General features: G+C 43.1%; 1 protein-coding gene across 7 annotated transcripts in view; it reads right to left on the bottom strand.

Moving 5' to 3' along the window:
• Positions 1 to 21,620, bottom strand: part of SPAG17 (sperm associated antigen 17) — a 280,253-nt gene that overhangs the window by 76,661 nt on the left and 181,972 nt on the right. For all 7 annotated transcript variants that reach the window (XR_004647912.1, XR_004647911.1, XR_004647913.1 and 4 more), the window contains exons 21-23: positions 16,082 to 16,193; positions 15,247 to 15,384; positions 9,065 to 9,178 (exon numbers count right to left, since the gene is read on the bottom strand). Coding sequence is in view for 4 of the 7 variants with exons in the window: in XM_034787997.1 (XP_034643888.1) it covers positions 9,065 to 9,178; positions 15,247 to 15,384; positions 16,082 to 16,193 (364 nt within the window). In the remaining 3 variants the exon portion in view is untranslated. The remainder of the gene's footprint in view (positions 1 to 9,064; positions 9,179 to 15,246; positions 15,385 to 16,081; positions 16,194 to 21,620) is intronic.

The following is a 21,620-nucleotide window of genomic DNA, read 5'->3' as shown; positions in this document are numbered from 1 at the left end:
TGGCCAGCAGGGCAGAGCAGTGGCTGGTGGGGCAGCCAGCCAGAGGAAGTGCTCAATGGTGGAGCGAGCAAGGTGCCTTCTTCTCCCACTTCCTTCCCCCCAGGTGAGACGTGAACTCACATTGATGTATCTCTGAACCCTGGGTCCTCACTGACCAAGGACAACCACTGTGAGTGGGGTGTAGTGAGGGAGCAGAGAGGGGCATTTTAAAGGAACTTTTAGTTGCTTGACTTAATAATCTGAGGCAAAAGGACGCTTGACTAACGTACTCTGGGGTGGGTCTTTTGCTGATGGTTTTATGTTTATGAATCCTGCTTGCAGCATTTTCCCAAACTAATGCTGGATTTCTTCTCTCCTTTTATTAAAAGATTCTTTGCTACACCCAGACTCTGTGCTTGTGAGCGGGGAAGTATTGCCTCTTAGAGGCTTCCAAGGAGTGGTGTATAATTGTTCCAGGTTACTGTGTGGGGGTTCAAGCTGGTTTTCATAGATTCATAGATTCTAGGACTGGAAGGGACCTCAAGAGGTCATCGAGTCCAGTCCCTTGCCCGCATGGCAGGACCAAATACTGTCTAGACCATCCCTGATAGACATTTATCTAACCTACTCTTAAATATCTCCAGAGATGGAGATTCCACAACCTCCCTAGGCAATTTATTCCAGTGTTTAACCACCCTGACAGTTAGGAACTCTTTCCTAATGTCCAACCTAGACCTCCCTTGCTGCAGTTTAAGCCCATTGCTTCTTGTTCTATCCTTAGAGGCTAAGGTGAACAAGTTTTCTCCCTCCTCCTTATGACACCCTTTTAGATACCTGAAAACTGCTATCATGTCCCCTCTCAGTCTTCTCTTTTCCAAACTAAACAAACCCAATTCTTTCAGCCTTCCTTCATAGGTCATGTTCTCAAGACCTTTAATCATTCTTGTTGCTCTTCTCTGGACCCTTTCCAATTTCTCCACATCTTTCTTGAAATGTGGTGCCCAGAACTGGACACAATACTCCAGCTGAGGCCTAACCAGAGCAGAGTAGAGCGGAAGAATGACTTCTCGTGTCTTGCTCACAACACACCTGTTAATACATCCCAGAATCATGTTTGCTTTTTTTGCAACAGTATCACACTGTTGACTCATATTTAGCTTGTGGTCCACTATAACCCCTAGATCCCTTTCTGCCGTACTCCTTCCTAGACAGTCTCTTCCCATTCTGTATGTGTGAAACTGATTTTTTTCCCCTAAGTGGAGCACTTTGCATTTGTCTTTGTTAAACTTCATCCTGTTTAACTCAGACCATTTCTCCAATTTGTCCAGATCATTTGAATTATGACCCTGTCCTCCAAAGCAGTTGCAATCCCTCCCAGTTTGGTATCACCCGCAAACTTAATAAGCGTACTTTCTATGCCAATATCTAAGTCGTTAATGAAGATATTGAACAGAGCCAGTCCCAAAACAGACCCCTGCGGAACCCCACTTGTTATGCCTTTCCAGCAGGATTGGGAACCATTAATAACAACTCTCTGAGTATGGTTATCCAGCCAGTTATGCACCAACCTTATAGTAGCCCCATCTAAATTGTATTTGCCTAGTTTATCGATAAGAATATCATGCGAGACCGTATCAAATGCCTTACTAAAGTCTAGGTATACCTAGGTATGCTAAAGTCTAGGTATACATTAACAGCTTCTCCCTTATCCACAAGACTCATTATCCTATCAAAGAAGGCTATCAGATTGGTTTGACATGATTTGTTCTTTACAAATCCATGCTGGCTGTTCCCTATCACCTTACCACCTTCCAAGTGTTTGCAGATGATTTCCTTAATTACTTGCTCCATTATCTTCCCTGGCACAGAAGTTAAACTAACTGGTCTGTAGTTTCCTCGGTTGTTTTTATTTCCCTTTTTATAGATGGGCACTATATTTGCCCTTTTCCAGTTTTCTGGAATCTCTCCCATCTCCCATGATTTTCCAAAGATAATAGCTAGAGGCTCAGATACCTCCTCTATTAGCTCCTTGAGTATTCTAGGATGCATTTCATCAGGCCCTGGTGACTTGCAGGCATCTAACTTTTCTAAGTGATTTTTAACTTGTTCTTTTTTTATTTTATCTGCTAAACCTACCCCCTTCCCATTAGCATTCACTAGGTTAGACATTCCTTCAGACTTCTCGGTGAAGACCGAAACAAAGAAGTCATTAAGCATCTCTGCCATTTCCAAGTTTCCTGTTACTGTTTCTCCCTCTTCACTAAGCAGTGGGCCTACCCTGTCTTTGGTCTTCCTCTTGCTTCTAATGTATTGATAAAAAGTCTTCTTGTTTCCCTTTATTCCCGTAGCTAGTTTGAGCTCATTTTGTACCTTTGCCTTTCTAATCTTGCCCCTGCATTCCTGTGTTGTTTGCCTATATTCATCCTTTGTAATCTGTCCTAGTTTCCATTTTTTATATGACTCCTTTTTATTTTTTAGATCATGCAAGATCTCGTGGTTAAGCCAAGGTGGTCTTTTGCCACATTTTCTATCTTTCCTAACCAGCGGAATAGCTTGCTTTTGGGCCCTTAATAGTGTCCCTTTGAAAAACTGCCAACCCTCCTCAGTTGTTTTTCCCCTCAGTCTTGATTCCCATGGGACCTTACCTATCAGCTCTCTGAGCTTACCAAAATCTGCCTTCCTGAAATCCATTGTCTCTATTTTGCTGTTCTCCCTTCTATCCTTCCTTAGAATTGCAAACTCTATGATTTCATGATCACTTTCACCCAAGCTGCCTTCTACTTTCAAATTCTCAACAAGTTCCTCCCTATTTGTTAATGTCAAGTCTAGAACAGCTTCCCCCCAGTAGCTTTTTCAACCTTCTGAAATAAAAAGTTGTCTGCAATGCAGTCCAAGAATTTGTTGGATAGTCTGTGCCCTGCTGTGTTATTTTCCCAACATATATCCGGATAGTTGAAGTCCCCCATCACCACCAAATCTTGGGCTTTGGATGATTTTGTTATTTGTTTAAAAAAAGCCTCATCCACCTCTTCCACCTGGTTAGGTGGCCTGTAGTAGACTCCTAGCATGACATCACCCTTGTTTTGTACCCCTTTTAGCCTAACCCAGAGACTCTCAACACTTCCGTCTCCTTTGTCCATGTCTACCTCAGTCCAAGTGTGTACATTTTTAATATATAAGGCAACACCTCCTCCCTTTTCCCCCTGTCTACCCTTCCTGAGCAAGCTGTATCCATCCACACCAACATTCCAATCATGTGTATTATCCCACCAAGTTTCAGTGATGCCAACAATGTCATAGTTGTATTTATTTATTAGCACTTCCAGTTCTTCCTGCTTATTACCCATACTTCTCGCATTTGTATATAGGCATAATAATAATAATAAATGGAGATATCCCATCTCCTAGAACTGGAAGGGACCTTGAAAGGTCATCAAGTCCAACCTCCTGCCTTCACTAGGGGGACCAAGTACTGATTTTGCCCCAGATAGCCCCCTCAAGGATTGAACTCACAACCCTGGGTTTAGCAGGCCAATGCTCAAACCACTGAGCTATCCCTCCCCCCTGCATCTAAGATAGTGGTTTGATCTTTCCTCTCAGTTTTGTCCTGACCCTCCTTTCTCTCTGCCAATATAGCCCACACTCCCTCTCGTTTCCGACCCATCTCCCAGGTCTCTATGTTCCCCACTTACCTGCGGGCTTTGCTCACCTGTCCCCATCCCCGTTTTGTGTTGTATTGTTGAAAAGGAACCCCTAGATATTGAACCCAGCCCTTGTTGCTGCCAACTATGACTGGCAGAAGCGTTACACCTGCATGGGCTCCAATATGGCCTCATTTATAGGCAAAGCCACACGAGAAGATCCTGCTGATCCCAATATGTCCATCAGCCTCTATGAGGACTCTTGCACCCCCTCAACTGGATGTCCAGAGAGGAAGCAAAACTCTTTAACTGGTCCTGGTATGCCCTGTCACCTTGAAGAGGGGAGGACACTCCAGACATCACCACCTCATTTGGTGATGATGAAAAGGAACACGAAGGGGGCTGAGATGAAGTCTCTTCAACGTCTTTTGTGGAAGGATCTTGCAGATAAGGTTAGTCGCATTTGGTACTGATATCAGTACTGGGGGTAATCTTCAGAGTCTTTTCCCGACTGCTGTGCTGACATCTGCTTGGGGATCAGGAGGGAGGAGGAACCGGGGAGGACCTAGCGGTGGGAGGAAATGCTCATGGGTTCCAATATGCCCATTGGTAGGGCATGGAGGCTCAACCTCTATCGGCCCATGGATCCAGGTCTCTGGAGCTCCGTGGAACTTCTTCTGGGTCCCAGGAGTACATTCCGCTCGATGAAGGTGAGAGATCCCTTGTATCCCAGCAAGGGGCATAGGAACCTACTTCTGACTCAGAGAAAAAGCCTGAGTTCCTTGACAGGGAGGCATGGTACCATGTGGTGTTGAGGACCGGCTATGTGTCTCCAGAGATGTAGGCACCAGAGACAGCATGCTGGACTTGCCGCTAGATGGCACTGGGCAAGGAGACACTGGATGGGTTGGCCATGGTACTAGGGACTGAATGGTATTCGCAGTTAAGACTGACGAAGACTGTGTTTCAACTGGTACCAGACCAGTTTTCTGAACTGCTGAAGAATCTGGTACCAAGAAGTATAGGAAATCCTGCGCCCCAGCATATGCCTCCGGCATCGTCGGTACCCATGGAGTCCCCTGATGCTGCTGTTTTTACATCAAAGGGGTTGGTACCACAGCGGGGGTCTGCCTCAATGGTGCAGGCATCTGAGTTGATAACCCTGTGCGAGATGTTGGTGCCAGGGAGTGTCTTTTGTTCAAGGACACTCTCCCCTGTCCTCCAGTCTGTTTGCTGGAACATGGAATTGGGGACCTTGATCTCCTGGATGAAGCTGCTCCTTAAAAGATTGGTGCTTATGCTTCTTCCTTGGTACCAGGGGAGGTAAGTGCCACTCAGTCTCTGCAATGTCTGGAGGGATGCTTCTGACCTAGGTAGAAGTGCTCAGTACTCAGTCTGGGCAGGAAGGCTCTGAGGGTGAACACAAGGCTATGTCCATGAGGAGCTGATGCAGTCTCACCTCTCTGTTCTTCTTATTCTGGAGCTTGAAGTCTCTACAGACCTGACATCTTCTTGGATGTGATCCTCCCCAAGGCATCCCAAAAACCTGGATTGAGAGTCACTCCTTGGCATTGACTTCTTGCAGCCAGTGCATGCCTTGAAGTCCGAAGACTGAGGCATGCCCCAGTACTGGGAGTCAGTACCCAGAATATGTGGGAACCAACACTTTAAGTAAGAAATGGAACTTACTGCTGTAAAGTTCTACTAACTAACTAACTATGATGAATACACTAACTATATCCAAAAAAAGGGAGAACATTTGCTAAGTAAGTCAACATGCTTACAACTACCGATCATGAGCAGTAAGAAGGAACTGAGGGAGGCTGGGAGCAGCTCTGCCCTTTATGTCATTACACAGTAGCATGAGGCAGCAGAGGGTGCATGCACCACTCCAGCAGGTGCCACTAAGGGAAAAATCTCCCACTCTGGTGCACATAGCTGAAGTGGAAGTGACTTGTGCAATCACTAGAAGAATGGATGCCCTGACTTCAGAGAAAAGTAGCTATTGGAGAGACCAGGTGGGTGAGGTAATATCTTTTATTAGACCAACTTCTGTTGGTGAAAGAGACAAACTTTTTAGTTCCACAAAGGTCTTCTTCAGGTCTGGGAAAGGTGATCAGAGTGTGACAGCTAAATACAATGTGGAACAGATGGTTTAGCATAAGTAATTAACATATATTTTAAGTAAAGCAATGTTTTTATTTCAGGTATTTTCAGTAAAAGTCATGGACAGGTCATGGGTAGTAAACAAAAATTCACGGTGCATTACCTGTCCATGACTTGTACTATATACCCCTAGCTAAAACTTGGGATAGGGGACTGCAGGTGCTCTGAGGGGTTGGTCGGGGGGTGCCACAGGTGCTGTTGGGGGGTGGCCCGGGACCCCCGCTGGTGCTGGGGGGCAGGACCTGGTGGCGGTGCGTGGCCAGGGACCCCTGCTGGTGTGGGGAATGACAGGTTGGCAGGGCTGGCAGGCTGCCTACCATGCTCCGTGCAGCTCCCCGGAGGTGGCTAGCATGTCCCTGCAGCTTCTAGGGGCAGGGGAGGCCAGGCGGGCTCCGTGCGCTGCCCCCACCATGAGCTCTGGCTCAGTTCCCATTGGCCGGGAACGGTAGCCAATGGGAACTCCAGGCAGGGAGGCAGTGCCTCCAGGCAGGGACAGCGCACAGAGCCCCCTGGCCCCTCCGCCTAGGAACTCTAGGGACATGCCAGCCGCTTCCGGGGTATTCCCCCACAGGGGTGAAAGTAACAAAGACGACTTACTGGAACGGGGACACAACTCCAGGTCCCCGGAAGGGGCGGGGCCTTGGGTGGGAGGGGGTGGGGGTGGAGGTCAGCCTCCCCCAGCCAGCCTATCCGCACTGCTGGGCTCATGCCGCCAGGGGATCTGGTTGTGATTTAAAAGGGCCCAGGGCTCCGGCTGCTGCTGCGGTAGCTGTGGCGGTGGCTGGGAGCCCCAGGCCCTTTTAAATTGCTGGGCCCCAGGGCAGCTGCCCCTTCAGCTGCGTATGTGCTGGTACCGGTGGCCACTTCTTACCGGTACACTGTACCAGCCTACTTTCACCCCTGACTCCCCACCAGGTAAGCGCCACCCTGCATCCCAATCCCCAGCCCTGAGCCCCCTCCCACACCCAAACTGCCCCAGCAGCAGCCAGCACGACTGGCCCAGGGGCTGCCTGATCTGCTCAGGCAGCCCCACAGCCATCTTCACCGGCTGCTGCAGATGTTAGACATGGAACCTTAATTGTAAGAAACCATTCTTACAGTCAACATGGAGTCAACATGGGGAGGGATAGCTCAGTGGGGGGGGAGGGATAGCTCAGTGGTTTGAGCATTGGCCTGCTAAACCCAGGGTTGTGAGTTCAATCCTTGAGGGGGCCACTTAAGGATCTGGGGCAAAAACAGTACTTGGTCCTGCTAGTGAAGGCAGGGGGCTGGACTTGATGACCTTTCAAGGTCCCTTCCAGTTCTAGGAGATGGGATATCTCCATTAATTTAATTTAATTTAATTTAATTCCAGGTGATGTGGCCAGTTAACACCTCTGCAGTCACAGGACAAAAAAGGGGGAGTTAGTGGGTTACTGGTTGTTGTAATAAGCTCCCAGGTTTGTCTTTTGAAGGTGTTGTGTATGTTTCCTTTGAGGATGAGGATTGAGAGGTGATATATGGATTGATCGTATTATGAAAAATAGTCACCCATGGGTGATATTGTGTTTTGTCTTTTATAATTTTTCTGTGTGAGTTCATTCAAGGGTGTAATGATTGCCTGGTTTCACTCACATAGTTGTTATTGGGGCATTTAGTGCACTGGGTGAGGTATAACACATGTTGTGATAGGCATGTGTAGGACCCATTGATCTTGAAAGGTGTGTGGTGGGGGATATTGCTCATTGTAGGAGTGGAGATATGTCTGCAGGTCTGTTGTTCTGGCAGGCTCTGGTGCCACTTTGAGTTGGTGTGTCCTGGTCTGTGGGGAACTTGCTTCTGATGATGAGGTGTTGGGGGAGGGGAGTTGTTTGAAGGGCAGAAAAGGGGGCTTGGGAAGACTCCTCCACTTTCAGACAATTCACAGTTCTGAGTCGTGTTAAAGAACAGCCCCTTCAACTTCACCTTTGTCTTTTCTGCATCCTTAACCACACACTATATAAGGACCTGATCTTGCTGCTATTGAGGTCAATGGTAAAACTCTTACTAACTTCAGTGGGAACATGATTAGGCAAGAAAATAGTAGTTCTCAACCTCTAGAGCAATCATACCAGTGTACTAGGCTAAAGCATCAGATGAGCCAGGCTAATGACCAGATGTGTTTTCCAGTGCCCTACCTCCCATTACAATATTCTGCTGTGCACACTCTATCCTGATATGGATAGAGCTTGGGATGCTCTTGTGATTGTTAGACTGGGGTATTGGTCAGCCCAAGTTCCACTGATGAAAGGAAGGCAGACAACAGTGGCTTATTGAGACTCAGCAGGGAGGCTTATCATTAAGGTAGAGTGGGGGAACTTAGAGTATGTGTCGCAGAAGCCTGAACACCAGAAATGGCATGCAGACCTATGGTTGGGAATGGCTGCTGTAACACAGTCAAAATTACCATCATGTATACAAAAGAATATGTAATTGTTTAATAAGATGCTTCTCTGTTTTTTAAAGATGTAATGTGAGTTTTCACAGTCCACTACAGTATGGATACTATTTTAGCACAAGATAAGAAGTACATTTTTAGCAATTCATGGGAAAAATGTCTCAGAAGAACTGAAACTGAATGTACAGTCAGACAAATGGCTTACCACAACCCACACGGAGAAACATCTGATTAAATGTTTTCATAGTTTAAGGGATGAAAAATGCTGAAATTATTTTCTGATCAGAGGAGGGTTTCACTTTCAGGTGTATGATATTTTCAGTGACCTCTTAAATGTAGCAGAGCCAAAAGATTTTCTTATTAGCTCTTGGTGTTTTCTTTGTGGATTATGAAGCAATTACTTCCAGTTGGTGAATATATTTATTGAAAGTCTGACAGAAATTCCTCAATATGTGTACTCATGGCCTGACACAAAATGAGAATTTCCATAATCACCTATGTAAATTAACAAAAATATTATTTCTTGGAAAACCAAGGAGATTCCTTAGCAAATCACATTTTCTTTGGCTCAAACTAATTTTCTGGTTTTGCTAAGCAGGTTAATAAAAATACTTGGGATTTTCTTACTATACTGGTCTGTTTTCACATAAGTAAAAAAGTGCAGAGACCTCCTTTGATTTTGAAATTTGAATCATAAGATATATTTGACAATGTAACCTCAGCTCAAATCCTGGTGAAAATTCCCCACTGTGTTAAAAAAGTTATGGCTGGATGCAACAGATTATTGAGCTAAGGGATGTATGAAAGCAATAAGAACTCCCACTGTGGGCTCTCAAATATCCTCTTCTGTCTGTTGCTTTACCTGCTGCTTTTCCTGTAGCTCCATAGTAGCTCAAGGATAGCTGGATTCCATTTTCCAAAGTGGCTGAAAAAGATCCAAACTTGCTCACAGCTTTCTTTTGATTTATTAATTTTCCTAAAAAAAAAGAAGAAAAATGTGGATTTAAAGAGAAAAAAATACATATATATGAATTGCTGAACTGTAATCTATTGGCTACTATGTGCACTACTACCTACTAGTGGTTGGACTGTGTAAACCCCCTACTAATAGTGACAACCAGTCTCTTTGTGTTACTGGAGCCAAACATCGTTGGTTCCTTCCCCTATTCTGCATATGCAACTTAGCTGCCAGCCACGTCATTTTTATATGTGCAAGCATGGATTTGCTACCTCACGAATGGCGTAACATGCAGAGCACCTCAGGGATCAACCTCACAAAACTTTTCCAAATCCTTCATTAACCTACATCCTATCATACAGGATCCTTTTGTAAACAGTTTAGGGCCAAATTCTACCCTTATATATATCAGGATAAGTAAGGAGCAGCTCCACTGACTTCAATGAGTCTTTTTCCTGAATAAATAAAAAGTAAGGACTTGCTGTCCTTAGTTGCACTACTGGATGAGACCATTGGTTCATCTATTCCATTATCTAAGCATAGCTTATACTTGATGGTTTAAAGAAAAACAAAACAAAACAAAACAAGATCAAAATACTTCTAGTTAGATGCGAAATACTGTATATTAATGATAGGATTTTTTTCTGATCCCCGAAGCAACTAGCTGAAGCAGTGAAGCCTTGTCCCCATTTACACACTCCCATCATCCTCTTCTTAAAATTCTGGAAAAACAGATAAGCAATCACTGAAGATCAACAGACCCAAGTTCTGTCAAACCAAGGGAGGAGAAAAACAGAATCAAGAACTCCACCTTTCCAGCAACCTCCTCCTGTTCAACCCATTAACCTGCTAGCTTAAACATATCAGCTGATCTTAATTGCTGTGTTCACATGGGAGAGAGGTAACTGATGGTTACCAAACAATTTAGGGCCTTTTATGTCAAAAACCATCACCTTGTATTACAACCAGAAAAGAAAAGGAAAAGGAAACCAGAGATTGTTATAGGAGGAGCTGACAGCGCCACCTATAAAGTTGCCCAATGCTTCCCATTGTAAGACCCTGTTTTCAGTTGCTTATAACTCTGTCAAACTTTAACTGTTTGGAATGAAATTTTCCATTCTGAGTGTCTGACTCAGGCTGAATTTCTTTGGAAAATTTCAGCCAAAACAGTTCAGCTGGTTTAGAGAGTGAGGCTAGGGAAAAATGCAGCTTTTTTTGCCCATGTTAAAAAATTCTGGTGACCTTTTCGTTGAGAAGCTCTTATGTTCCCATGCTCTGGAGCAAGGACTTGAAAACTGGGCAGGCGTTGACTATACCACACCACATATAGATACATTATTTTCTTTGTAAATCAAATGCACCAGAGATAATCTGTCTTTCATCCCAGATTAGAAACTGCACCTTTGTTTACCTTGCGAGTCAGATCTACATCCTTCTGTATGTGGAAAACATCTCTTGTTCTATTATAAATTCTAAATACTGTGAAATGCTTATATATAATTAAAGAATATATAGAGTATGTCCTCCAAATTTAGAAGATTGTATTGATTTTGTTTGCTTTCATTGTAAATAATTGTTGCACTCTAGAAGTAATAGGAATTGTCTAGCACAAGGAAGAATAAATGTTAAAAGATATAAACCAGGGTATAACTTTGGGATATTAAGAGATATTGCAAGTTGATAGTAGGAGCCAATAATGATATTCAATCCTTGAAATGAACCAAATTTAAAAAGCTGCGCATAAGAAAAGGATTAAAGAAATTTGTTATACACAAATGCCATCTACTGGATACCAATGGAAGCAGCAAAGAAATGGAAAGAGCTAAAACTAAGCACTCACTTGGCATGGGTCCAATAGGAATATATGGTTGGCTCTCTTCTACGAGCCCTAAAACTAGGGTATATAAACTGAAGACACCATGAGATGAAGAGAACTGACTGAACCCAACACAAGAAAGTGAGTCCTAAGTGCAACCGACCGAAGCCCATTCCAGATGCATGGAAAGGACTCTCCCGCATCCCAGGGTTAAGAGGGTAACAAGAAGTGGTGAAATTTCATTTCAATGATTGTATTTCCCTTTCTGTTCATTGACATAAAGAATTGTACTTATCTTGCTGAGTCTATACTCTAGTGAGACCTCAAGTAACCATATTTTAGATTCTAACTCCTTTATACGTCCAAACAAAATGGCCTAAGAGAGATTGAAAACAATTACTTTAAGTAATAGCTTTTAATATTCTAAACCTGTCCCTTTTGGACCAATCCATTCAAATTTTCTAATCCCACGCTTCAAAGTGTCTTAAAGATAAGTACATCCTTGGAAGTATGATAAATATGTTAGGTACTAAAGAACTGAGAATTAATTATCATAAGTAAATGTAATAAATCTTGGTAATTTGCCTTGTTCTTGGATATAACTGCTGAACCTCAACTTTAGTCTGTAATAATCATTTGTGAGAATGTATTGTGTGTGTAGTACACACAACTGGTTTAGTCTACATTTGTGTGGTCAACTGTTTGTTCTGGATGAATTAATACATTGTTATTTGGTAAAGAATAAGCAAGTGTCCTGATCTGAGAAATACGGTTCAAGTTAAAATTTGACTGTCCAAGAACCCAGCGTTCAACTAATAAGCCAACACTCCCTGGACTCAATAAAAAAGGATTATTCCATTTGATTCCATTATATATTGGTAAACCTAGTTTGTTAGAGTTCAGCTTTAAAATCTAACTGGCACCATGCATGGCAAATTCACAAATTGTCTTGCCTTTCAATCTTACAACTCCCAGCTACACCTGAAGTCAATGGGAGCTGTGCTTTGGAAATATAAAGTGCTATATAATGCTAAGTACTCTGAAAAATCAGGTTCTAGGTGTCTCTAATTGAGTACTCCAAATTAGTGGGTATTTCTGAGCTTGATCTCTCTGTGCCTCAGTTTCTCATCTGTAAAATGAGGATAATACCTCACCCCCCATCTAACAGGAGCACTGTGAACATAAATTCATTAATATTTGTGAAATACTGATACTATAACAATAAGTGTAATAGAAAATGCCATTAGGAAATTAATAATTCTGTTTTCAGAGCAGGGTTTGAATAGTAAATAAGGCCTGGGGCCACACAATGAAAAATAAGTAGAAAACAAAATACTGAACAGCTGCTTATTAATGAACACTGTTCATCTTGTGCACCGAATGAGGCAGCAGCAACCTTAATTCTGGCATTTCCTAATTTTTCAGTGTTTAATAATGTTCTCAGTAATGTTCTTTTAATGTATTTTTGTATGTGTAATAAATATATAAAGTGAATGTTTACATATTGATATTGTCATTAACCAAATGCATGAACTGAAAGATTAAAAGAATACTTATTCAAAATACCTTAAATGATCTTTCCCATGCTTTCTAGTGGTTAGGGTTTTTTATGGGTTATGATCATGTTATGGTGTACCTATAATTATAATAATCGTTGGATCAATCAAATCTATAAAGTAATAGTATTGTGTGGGACAGTTCCTTGGTTACATAGATGTGAGTTGAAATTTATGTAACTCGCACACACAGGCATCATCTACACTTGTGGCAGCATATAGGTACATGCAGCCACACACCACAGTGAAAAACAGGCTGCATCCACATTGAAGTGTGTAGCTACATAGAGCAGTGAAAGGCTCTGGCAGGGGGGAGCTGTAATCTATTAGTTCATGCACATGGCCACTGGGTGGAGGCACTGACTGCAAATCCCAGGGCTCTTTGGTCCTAAATTGGGTCACTGAGCTCCCAACAAGAGTGGAGTAAGGGGATCTCCATTGGGGATTACAAGTGCCAGAGGAGGGGGCTACATTTAGATAGTATTGCAGAGTTGTAGGCTTCTGTATGGTTTCATTTGCACAACTATCTGAGCAACCCAGACCAAAGGAGAAATATAAAACTTCTCATGCCCCACTGATCATGAGACTTCTCCTGGTATGTCCTCCTCTAACCCATTCCCCTTCCCCCTGGTGTCTTCCCCTCTGCCTGATGCTTTTATTTTCCCCTTAACTCTCTCCCAGTGTCCCTACCCTTTAGCTCCTCTCTGTCTGTTGACACTACCTCTGTTTCTCTTCCCACTCTCTGGGTGCCTCCTTTCCCCTCCACCCTGCAGCAGAAACTATAGTATGGGTTACAATTAGGGCTGTCAATTAATCACAGTTAACTCATGCAATTAACTCAAAAAATTAATTGCGATTAATTGGAGTTTCAATCGCATTGTTAAACAACAGAATACCAATTGAAATTTATTAAATATTTTTGGATGTTTTTCTACATTTTCAAATATATTGATTTGAATTACAACACAGAATACCAAGTGTACACTGCTCTCTTTATATTATTATTTTTTATTACAAATATTTGCACTGTGAAAATGATAAATAAAAGAAATAGTATTTTTCAATTCACCTCATACAAGTACTGTAGAGCAGTGGTTCTCAAAGCTAGTTCGCCACTTGTTCAGGGAAAGCCCCTGGCGGGCCGGGCTGGTTTGTTTACTTGCCGCATCTGCAGATTCGGCCGATCGCGGCTCCCACTGGCCGCGGTTCGCCGCTCCAGGCCAATGGGGGCTGCGAGAAGGGCGGCTAGCACATCCCTCGGCCTGCGCTGCTTCCCGCAGCCCCCATTGGCCTGGAGCAGTGAACTGTGGCCAGTGGGAGCCACGATCGGCTGAACCTGCGGACGCAGCAGGTAAACAACCGGCCCGGCCCGCCAGGGGCTTTCCCTGAACAAGCAGCGGACTGGCTTTGAGAACCACTGTTGTAGAGCAATCTCTTTATCATGAAAGTGCAACTTACAAAAAAAAATCTACTTTTGTGTTACATAACTGCACTCAAAAACAAAACAATGTAAAACTTCAGAGCCTACAAGTCTACTCAGTCCTATTTCTTGTTCAGCCAATCACTAAGATAAACAAGTTTGTTTACATTTACAGGAGGTAATGCTGGCCTCTTCTTATTTACAATGTCACCAGAAAGTGAGAACAGGCATTTGCATGGCACTTTTGTAGCCGGTATTGCAAGGTATTTACATGCCAGATATGCTAAACATTGTATGCCTCTTCATGCTTCATGATAAAGAGGTGAATTGAAAAATACTATTTCTTTTGTTTTTTACAGTGCAAATATTTGTAATAAAAAATAAATATAAAGTGAGCACTGTAAACTTTGTATTCTGTGTTATAATTGAAATCAATATATTTGAAAATGTAGAAAACATCCAAAAATATTTCAATACATCGTATTCTATTATTAATAGTTTGATTAATCACACTATTATTGATTAATTGTTTTAATTGTGCAATTAATCATAATTATTTTTGTTAATCGCTTGACAGCCCTAGTTACAATTATTTCCCACAACATCTTCCCTGCCTCTGTGCACAACAAAGTAGGTGGTGATCAAGCCAGCAAACTGGCCCTGTGGTTAGTCATGCCCAGATCCTCAAGTGTGCCAGAGCTCTGATCTGAACACCTGAGTGGGTGAGGGAAGGTTGTTGCATACCACCTTTGTGTTCCTCTGAATCCCACAGCTGCCAGGAGCGCTTCAGCCTGTAAGAAAACTTAGGGCTGCTCTACTTTAGGCCAGTTTTTAATGGCCACCTAAAGTGAGGACCACTGAAGAGCACCCCTACAGCTTCTTTGGGCTCCAAATGGGACGTAGCGTAGCATCCATTAGCCCAATGACGTTTCAAGCAAAGTACTAGTCAGAATAATAATAGCTACAACATAGCACATTCACTCTACTTTTTCTGTTGCATTTGATGAATGGCAATGATAGCAAGTAAATTATTCAGCATCTTACAGAAAGTGAAGCTAGACGTTCACTCAGGCTTTGATTTCCTTCCAGTCTTCGCAAATAATGTCCAGTAAAGTGAGTTCATCCTCCCATTCTTCAGTAGAGTACATTTATCTGTTTTCAGCTAAACTAACTTTATTTACCTGGTATTATAAATAAGAATTCTTTCATTACTTGCTACTTGTCATGCCTTGCATCTAATTACTGGACTATTTTAGATTATTACTCTTTATAGCGGTGATGGTGACCCACTGACCTGGCTCATTCTGCTGCCCTTCCAAACAGTTGCTCATTTCTTGTCCTTCACTTTCTTTCAAGCTTTTCTTGGGGTCTGTGATATGAATGAAGAAACTGTGGCGATCCTTTACCACCTTCATTTTTACCAGAGTTATCCCTGAAAACAACGAAATACAACCATTTGTAAATGGCTTGCTTTTGTGCCAGCAGTTACAGATTGGTGATGCCAACAAGTCAAACAGAGAAATTAGTTAAGGTGTGCCAAATTGCTTAGTAGGAGTAATAGGACAAAATTAAGAATAGGAAAATTTAGATTGAAAAATCTTCCTGACAGTCAGTTCTATTAGGATGTGAAATAATCTTCCAAAGGAGGTTGTAGAAGCCCCATTTCTTGGGACATTTAAATCCAGATTGGACAAATCACTGGAGCATGTAACGTAGGGAACAACCATGTACTGGTTGCTAAAGGATGGACTAAATAGGACCTAGTTGGTCTCCAGTTCTAATTTTCAGGTTCTCTGGTTATCCACCAACTGTTAAAATATAATAACAAAATATCAACGTTATGATAATACAGAAATACAGTGCAATTAGAAACTATTCTCCAAGTTGCCTAAGAAATCATTAATTTAATACAGAGATGTGAAAAGAATTTTATTATCACTGAAAGTAGTCTTAGAATTCTGATATTGAAGAGCAGTGATCTAATCAGTTCTACAAGCATAACAATTATAAAAAGTTCTCAAGTAATAGCCTTTAAACAGTGTCCTATTTCACGAATACTGTTTTCAATTGCACATGCACCCCATCAATCAACAATAAAATGAATGAAATATAAAGAATGGAAGACTCACCCTTTTCAAATTTTATCTTTTCTGCTTGGATCTGTCCTCCATCAGTGGGGAAAAGATATTGACTGGTCCCTGAGACTTGAATGAGATCCTCCCCCACATTGTAGCCAAGAAACTGGAAAAAGAAATGTCGGATTATGCATGGATTGGAAAGGCAGAAGGCATGAAGAAGGCAGATGAAACACAAGCAAGATTGCTCTCTTCTGTTTGTTGTTGTTGTTGTTCAGCCATTCAATGCTATTATACAGTGATTAACATGTAGAATTGTTAGATACTGGCATAGGAAATAGTAGCTTATTTATGCTGATATCACTTTCAAAATACTTTAACAAACTATGGGGCAAATTATTTTCTATTACACCAATACACAACCCTATTATTATTAATGGGGGTATCTGGTTACAAGGGAAAGCAGAATTTGGTCCTATATGAACATATAACATCACTGCTTCACTGATATGCAACCATCCCTGGGGTTAGAGAGTGGTAAATAGGTTGTTTGCTCACCATGTAACAGGGAGGAAGGAGAAATTCTGGCCAAGCACATTGAGAAAAACTATTACTCAGATGAAAAGAGCCATAGGATCTTTAAGATCCAGATGAAGCAGACAGAACTTTGGTTTTCAAGGTCTTACCCAAAATATACATGAATACTAAATGGCATGGAGCTTGACTTATCCACAGTGGAAGGCCTAAATTGACTTAAAGGGATTTAAGCCTATGCCTGCAGGAGCTCTAGACCTTTAACATCTGATACTTAGGGTATGTCTACACAGCATAGTAAGCTTGGTCTGTATGACCTGCACCTGTGGACTCAATGTTTCCAAGCTCTCACTTCAGCGTCCACATTACATTGGAAACCCAGGCCTCTCAAAAGTGCTGGCATGTCCATGTTCCACTATGCAGACCAAACTCATAACTTCAGCTTCTTTGGGCTTATGCCATCATATCCCAGGCTCCTAGCACCCTTGACAGCTGTAGCTGCTCTAGGACTTGGTTCATAGTTGCTTATGGGAGAACTTATCTGTCCATCCCGTGGGAGCTGACTGTGTTTTGGGGGGTAAACCATTTTGTGTCTGCAGACTCCCAGCAGATGGAGCCATCAACACTTCTCCTACTCACTTTGTCAGTCCTATTTTGGAAATGAGGCAGAGCATCTCCAAAATGCAGGTGGACATTTAAGTGGCAGTTTTTGACCTGCAAAAGGCACCTCTCAGAGGCAGGTATTGACATGCCAGCCATGACTCAGTGGAAGTTGTTCATCCCTGTTGCCTTAGCTGCACATTTCACATATGTAGCCTGGTGCTTCCAGAGCAGGGCCAAAAGCAGACTGGTGGGATCACATTGTCATGCGCACCTGGGATGACCAGTAGTGGCTACACAACTTTTGCATGAAGAAGCAGATGTTCCTGGAGTTTGTGTTCACTTGCCCCGACCTTCCACCATCGTGACACCCATGTGAGGGATGCCGTACCAGCCCAGAAGTGGGTAACTATAGCCATCTAGAAGTTGGTTATCCCAGACTGCTACAGGGTCCATGGCTAACCAGTTTGAAGTTGGCAAATAAACTGTGGGGGTTGTGGCAGAGGTTTGTAAGGCCATCAGGAATGTGATGTACCCAAAGATGGTGGGCATTACAAATGTTCCTGAAATAATTGCTGGCTTTGAGGGATTGGGATTTTCAAACTGCACTGGGGCCACTGATGGGACTCATGTGCCTACAGTTTGCCTTCTGCAAAGAGCATGCATACTTAATTGCAAAGGGTACTATTCCACCATTATGCAGGTCCTGGTCAACCACAGGGGCAGATTCATGGACACTGGCAGAGTGTATGATGTCAGGGAGTTCCAGAGATCAGGACTTTTACCTTCATGGAGAAGCTGGAACATTATTCCCACTAAATGACATTGCTTTAAATAGAGTCACTGTCCCTACTGTTATTCTAGGGGATGCTGCTTACCCTCTGTTGCCATGACTTATGAAACCTTATCCTGATTTCAGAGGACCTGGCAAAAGAAGTTTCAACTACACACTCAGTCGCTGTAGGATGGTGGTGGAATATGCATTTGGTAGATTTTGTTGATGGTGCCTTCCAGGGCCGGCTCTAGGTTTTTTGCCACCCCAAGCAAAAAATAAAAATAAAAAAATCATCAACCTCTGAGAGTGCCACTGCTGAAGCAAAAAGGAAAAAAAAACAAACAAACAAACCCCACCCCTCACTGGAATGCCCCTCCTAGAATTGTGCCGCCCCAAGCATGTGCTTCGTTTGCTGGTGCCTAGAGCCGGTTCTGGTGCCTTCAAAACCATTTGGATGCCAGTGTCATCAATGAAGTCCACATTATTGGGGCCTGCTGTGTTCTGCATAATGTCTGCAAGGACAAGGGGGAATCTTTTAGCTAGCAGTGGGCTCAAGAAACTGATGTGTTTCAAAATTAGTACACACCGCTATATAGTGCACCTGTCATGACTGGTGATGGATCCAGATGCGCCATGGAAATCAGAGATGTTTTGTTCGCCTGCATAATAGGTTTGCAAAGTCCCATGCATGAGGGGGAATGAAATGATATTTGAAAAATGTTTATTATTAAATGTATTGAGAATGAGCATGTGATGACATTTATTAGTTTGTGCACTTTTAACATTACATATAATAAAACTTGTTACCGTAGCCTTGTGTGAAAATTCAAAACTTTATTTTACACATCTATTTACATACCAGTATAAAAACCAGAAAGGCAGACCAGCTGCAATCAAAACGTACCATGCAAGAACCAACCTCATTGCCAAAACACTGAAAGGTGTATGTTACCAAATGACATGGACGGCTATTTCTGGGTATTCTCTGTCCCTCTGTTCTCCTTGGCCTTTCTGGTGCATTTTACACGTGAGGGCTGCAACTGGACTGGAGTGGATGAATGCACAGGGTATAATGTCTGTTCCATGTGCTACTGTCCACTGCCTGTGAGATGGTCCAGGCAACCACTGAACTGTTCCAAGGCTGCATAGTCTGCAGCACACAATACCATGGAGAGGATTCACAGTGTGTGGCTGGTGCGGGAGTTATAAGTGGCAGGGGAGCCTGCAGTCTGGTAGCCATAAGCGCAAGTAATCGCTTGAACAGCTCCTCCTGCTACTCCTGTCTTCCCCCCTCAGTCTGGGATCATGCTCCATGAATCTCTCCACTAATCTCTCCTCATGCTGTGCAACATCTTTCTTTCCACCCTTCTTGCATCCTTATTCTTCTGATACTCCATCTGGAAATTTATCTGGTGATTTATTTTATCTGGCTTTTCATCAACTCATCTCAGACTCTCTTCCTCCTTGCCTGCAGAAGGTGGGTATACTTCCCCAGGCTCTTGGTGCCACATTTGTCCTGCGGTGGTGGAAGGGCCTTGAAAAAAAATAGAATGTCACATTATTGGCTGCTTTAATTCAAGGTAAAAAAGATACTTTTTATCAATGGGCTTTATTTTATTCACAGAAAAAAACTAGCCAGTTCAGATGTCTTTTGGAGCAGCCCAGAAAGCCATTGCAAATCACGGTAAGATACACATACAAAATTCAGCTGAAATGATTTCTATAGCCTCTTCATTTTTTTGGTGGTGTTTCAAAATTGGTACACACCTGTGTGGGGGACTTTATAAGGGGTCTAATCACTAGCTATGGTTTTTCAATCCTTTCAGGCAGGGCAAGCTCTGGAGACCATTGATATTTGGGAGGTCCCTGAGTGGAAGCGTGAACTTCTGTCGCAGGCCAGCGGAGGACAGCCATCTGTCTATGCTAAGGAGATACTTAGGCATCTAGTGACTGACCAGCACATTTTGAAATGGAGGGGGCTCATAAGTTACAGAGATGGCCCTAATAAGTATGCCCTGCTCCAGAACATTACCAGCCATCTAGAGCTTCACCTTTGTGAGAAGTTTGCTTTCATCACCAGTCATCAATTGGTGAAAATTTGTGGTAAAATCAACAAGATGCTGAATTAGCATGGAGACACAGTACAGCCTCCTGACAAGCACCATGCATCCATGCACATGCCTGACTGAATGCCAGCCATGGGGACTCCTGTAACACAGCCAGCCAGCCACCTTCTGCTGTAATTTGTGCTCCTATATTTAAGCCAGCTATAACAGCCAGACTTTCTGGGACTCAGTTTACAGGCAGTTTGGGATAGTGCAGCCATGGCTGATTTATAAGGTGCATTGTATTAGACCAGAGAGGTATGTGAGGAGTATTGTGGAGCTCCCAACCAATACTTATAACTATCATTGCGCAACTAGTAAAAACTTTCATGATAACTGCTTATTTAACATTTTTTCTCATTTTGAAGTGTGCATTTTGAATTCCATGTGGTGTTGGGGGAAAGAGGGGCAAATACTGCAGAAATGATGTGGGTTCCACCTTAAATGGAAGCATACCAAAATCTTGGCTTGCATTAATAACTTAATAGGGCCATAAGCCAGAAATCCCTCCCATCCATACATTAGTAACAACAAACATGGGGCAGAAACTTACCAGGCTCTGCACTTGCTCTGATGCCATTTCTGCAGCAGGTTGCTACCCAGGGCTGTCCCCAAACAGCTCCTCCAAGTACAGACCCAGGATGTGCTGTAGCTGCTCCAGCAGTATGAACTCTTTGGTTACCAGCCTCAACACCAGGATAACTTCTTGCCTTTCACCTGGTGGCTGGCTTTCCTCTGGTAATGCCTGTGATTGGAGGGGCGGTGGGGTTATGAGGGTGCCATCACTGCTCAGCAGATTGTCTTGCACCACAGTGGCCTCAGTGTAAAAGAGGCAGGAAGACCGTGAGTTCCCAGAGATGCTGTTAGAATCTTTGACCTTGAGGTAGTCTGTCTTCAGCTGCTTGATTTGCTTTCTGCATTGTTTAGCTGTGTGATTGAGACCCAACACCGTCAGCTGCTTGGATGTAGCTTTCTAGACATCTCTTGTGTTCTTGCTGAAGTTGAATGTCTTGCTCGCCTTGGATCAGAGGTTAACCAGAATCCATCTGTGTTCCTCTGGACAGCTAGAAGCACACAATGCAGAACTTCTTCTTAGTGCTGGTCATAGTTAATTCATATGAGGGTTAACTGTATTTCCAGCTAAGCATTCCACATGGAAGTGAAGGGTTAAATGCTGAGCAGCTGCATTTCAACCAGGAGTTTGATTTGAGCTCCTTGGAAGTGAGTGAGAAGTTTTGGGATGGAAGAGTTGGGAAACACAGCCCTTGAAGATTGCTACAGTTGGAGGACTCTCCAGACCTGAGTCTGGTGACCTGGCTTGAACTGTGTCCAAACTGCAGAATGCCTGGGCTTTGACCCACGTCACAGGTGCTCTGACCCACCACCACCCTTGCAGAGACCATGGGCCTGAGTCCAGAGGGATTCCTGGCCCAAATCAGACTGATTTCTGTGTGGATGGAAATGCTGCTTGGGCTTAAACCTGAGTCAGGGTGTACTGTGTAGACATACTATCAGAGTGTTAAACCATTCCATTCAGATGCTCAGCCATAAATTGCGAAGAATTAGAATAGGGATCTCA

This window comes from Trachemys scripta, chromosome 1 (assembly GCF_013100865.1).
Source record: "Trachemys scripta elegans isolate TJP31775 chromosome 1, CAS_Tse_1.0, whole genome shotgun sequence".
Taxonomy (NCBI): domain Eukaryota; kingdom Metazoa; phylum Chordata; order Testudines; family Emydidae; genus Trachemys; species Trachemys scripta.
The sequence above is the reverse complement of the archived record's forward strand: the minus strand, read 5'-3'. Positions and strand labels throughout refer to the sequence as shown.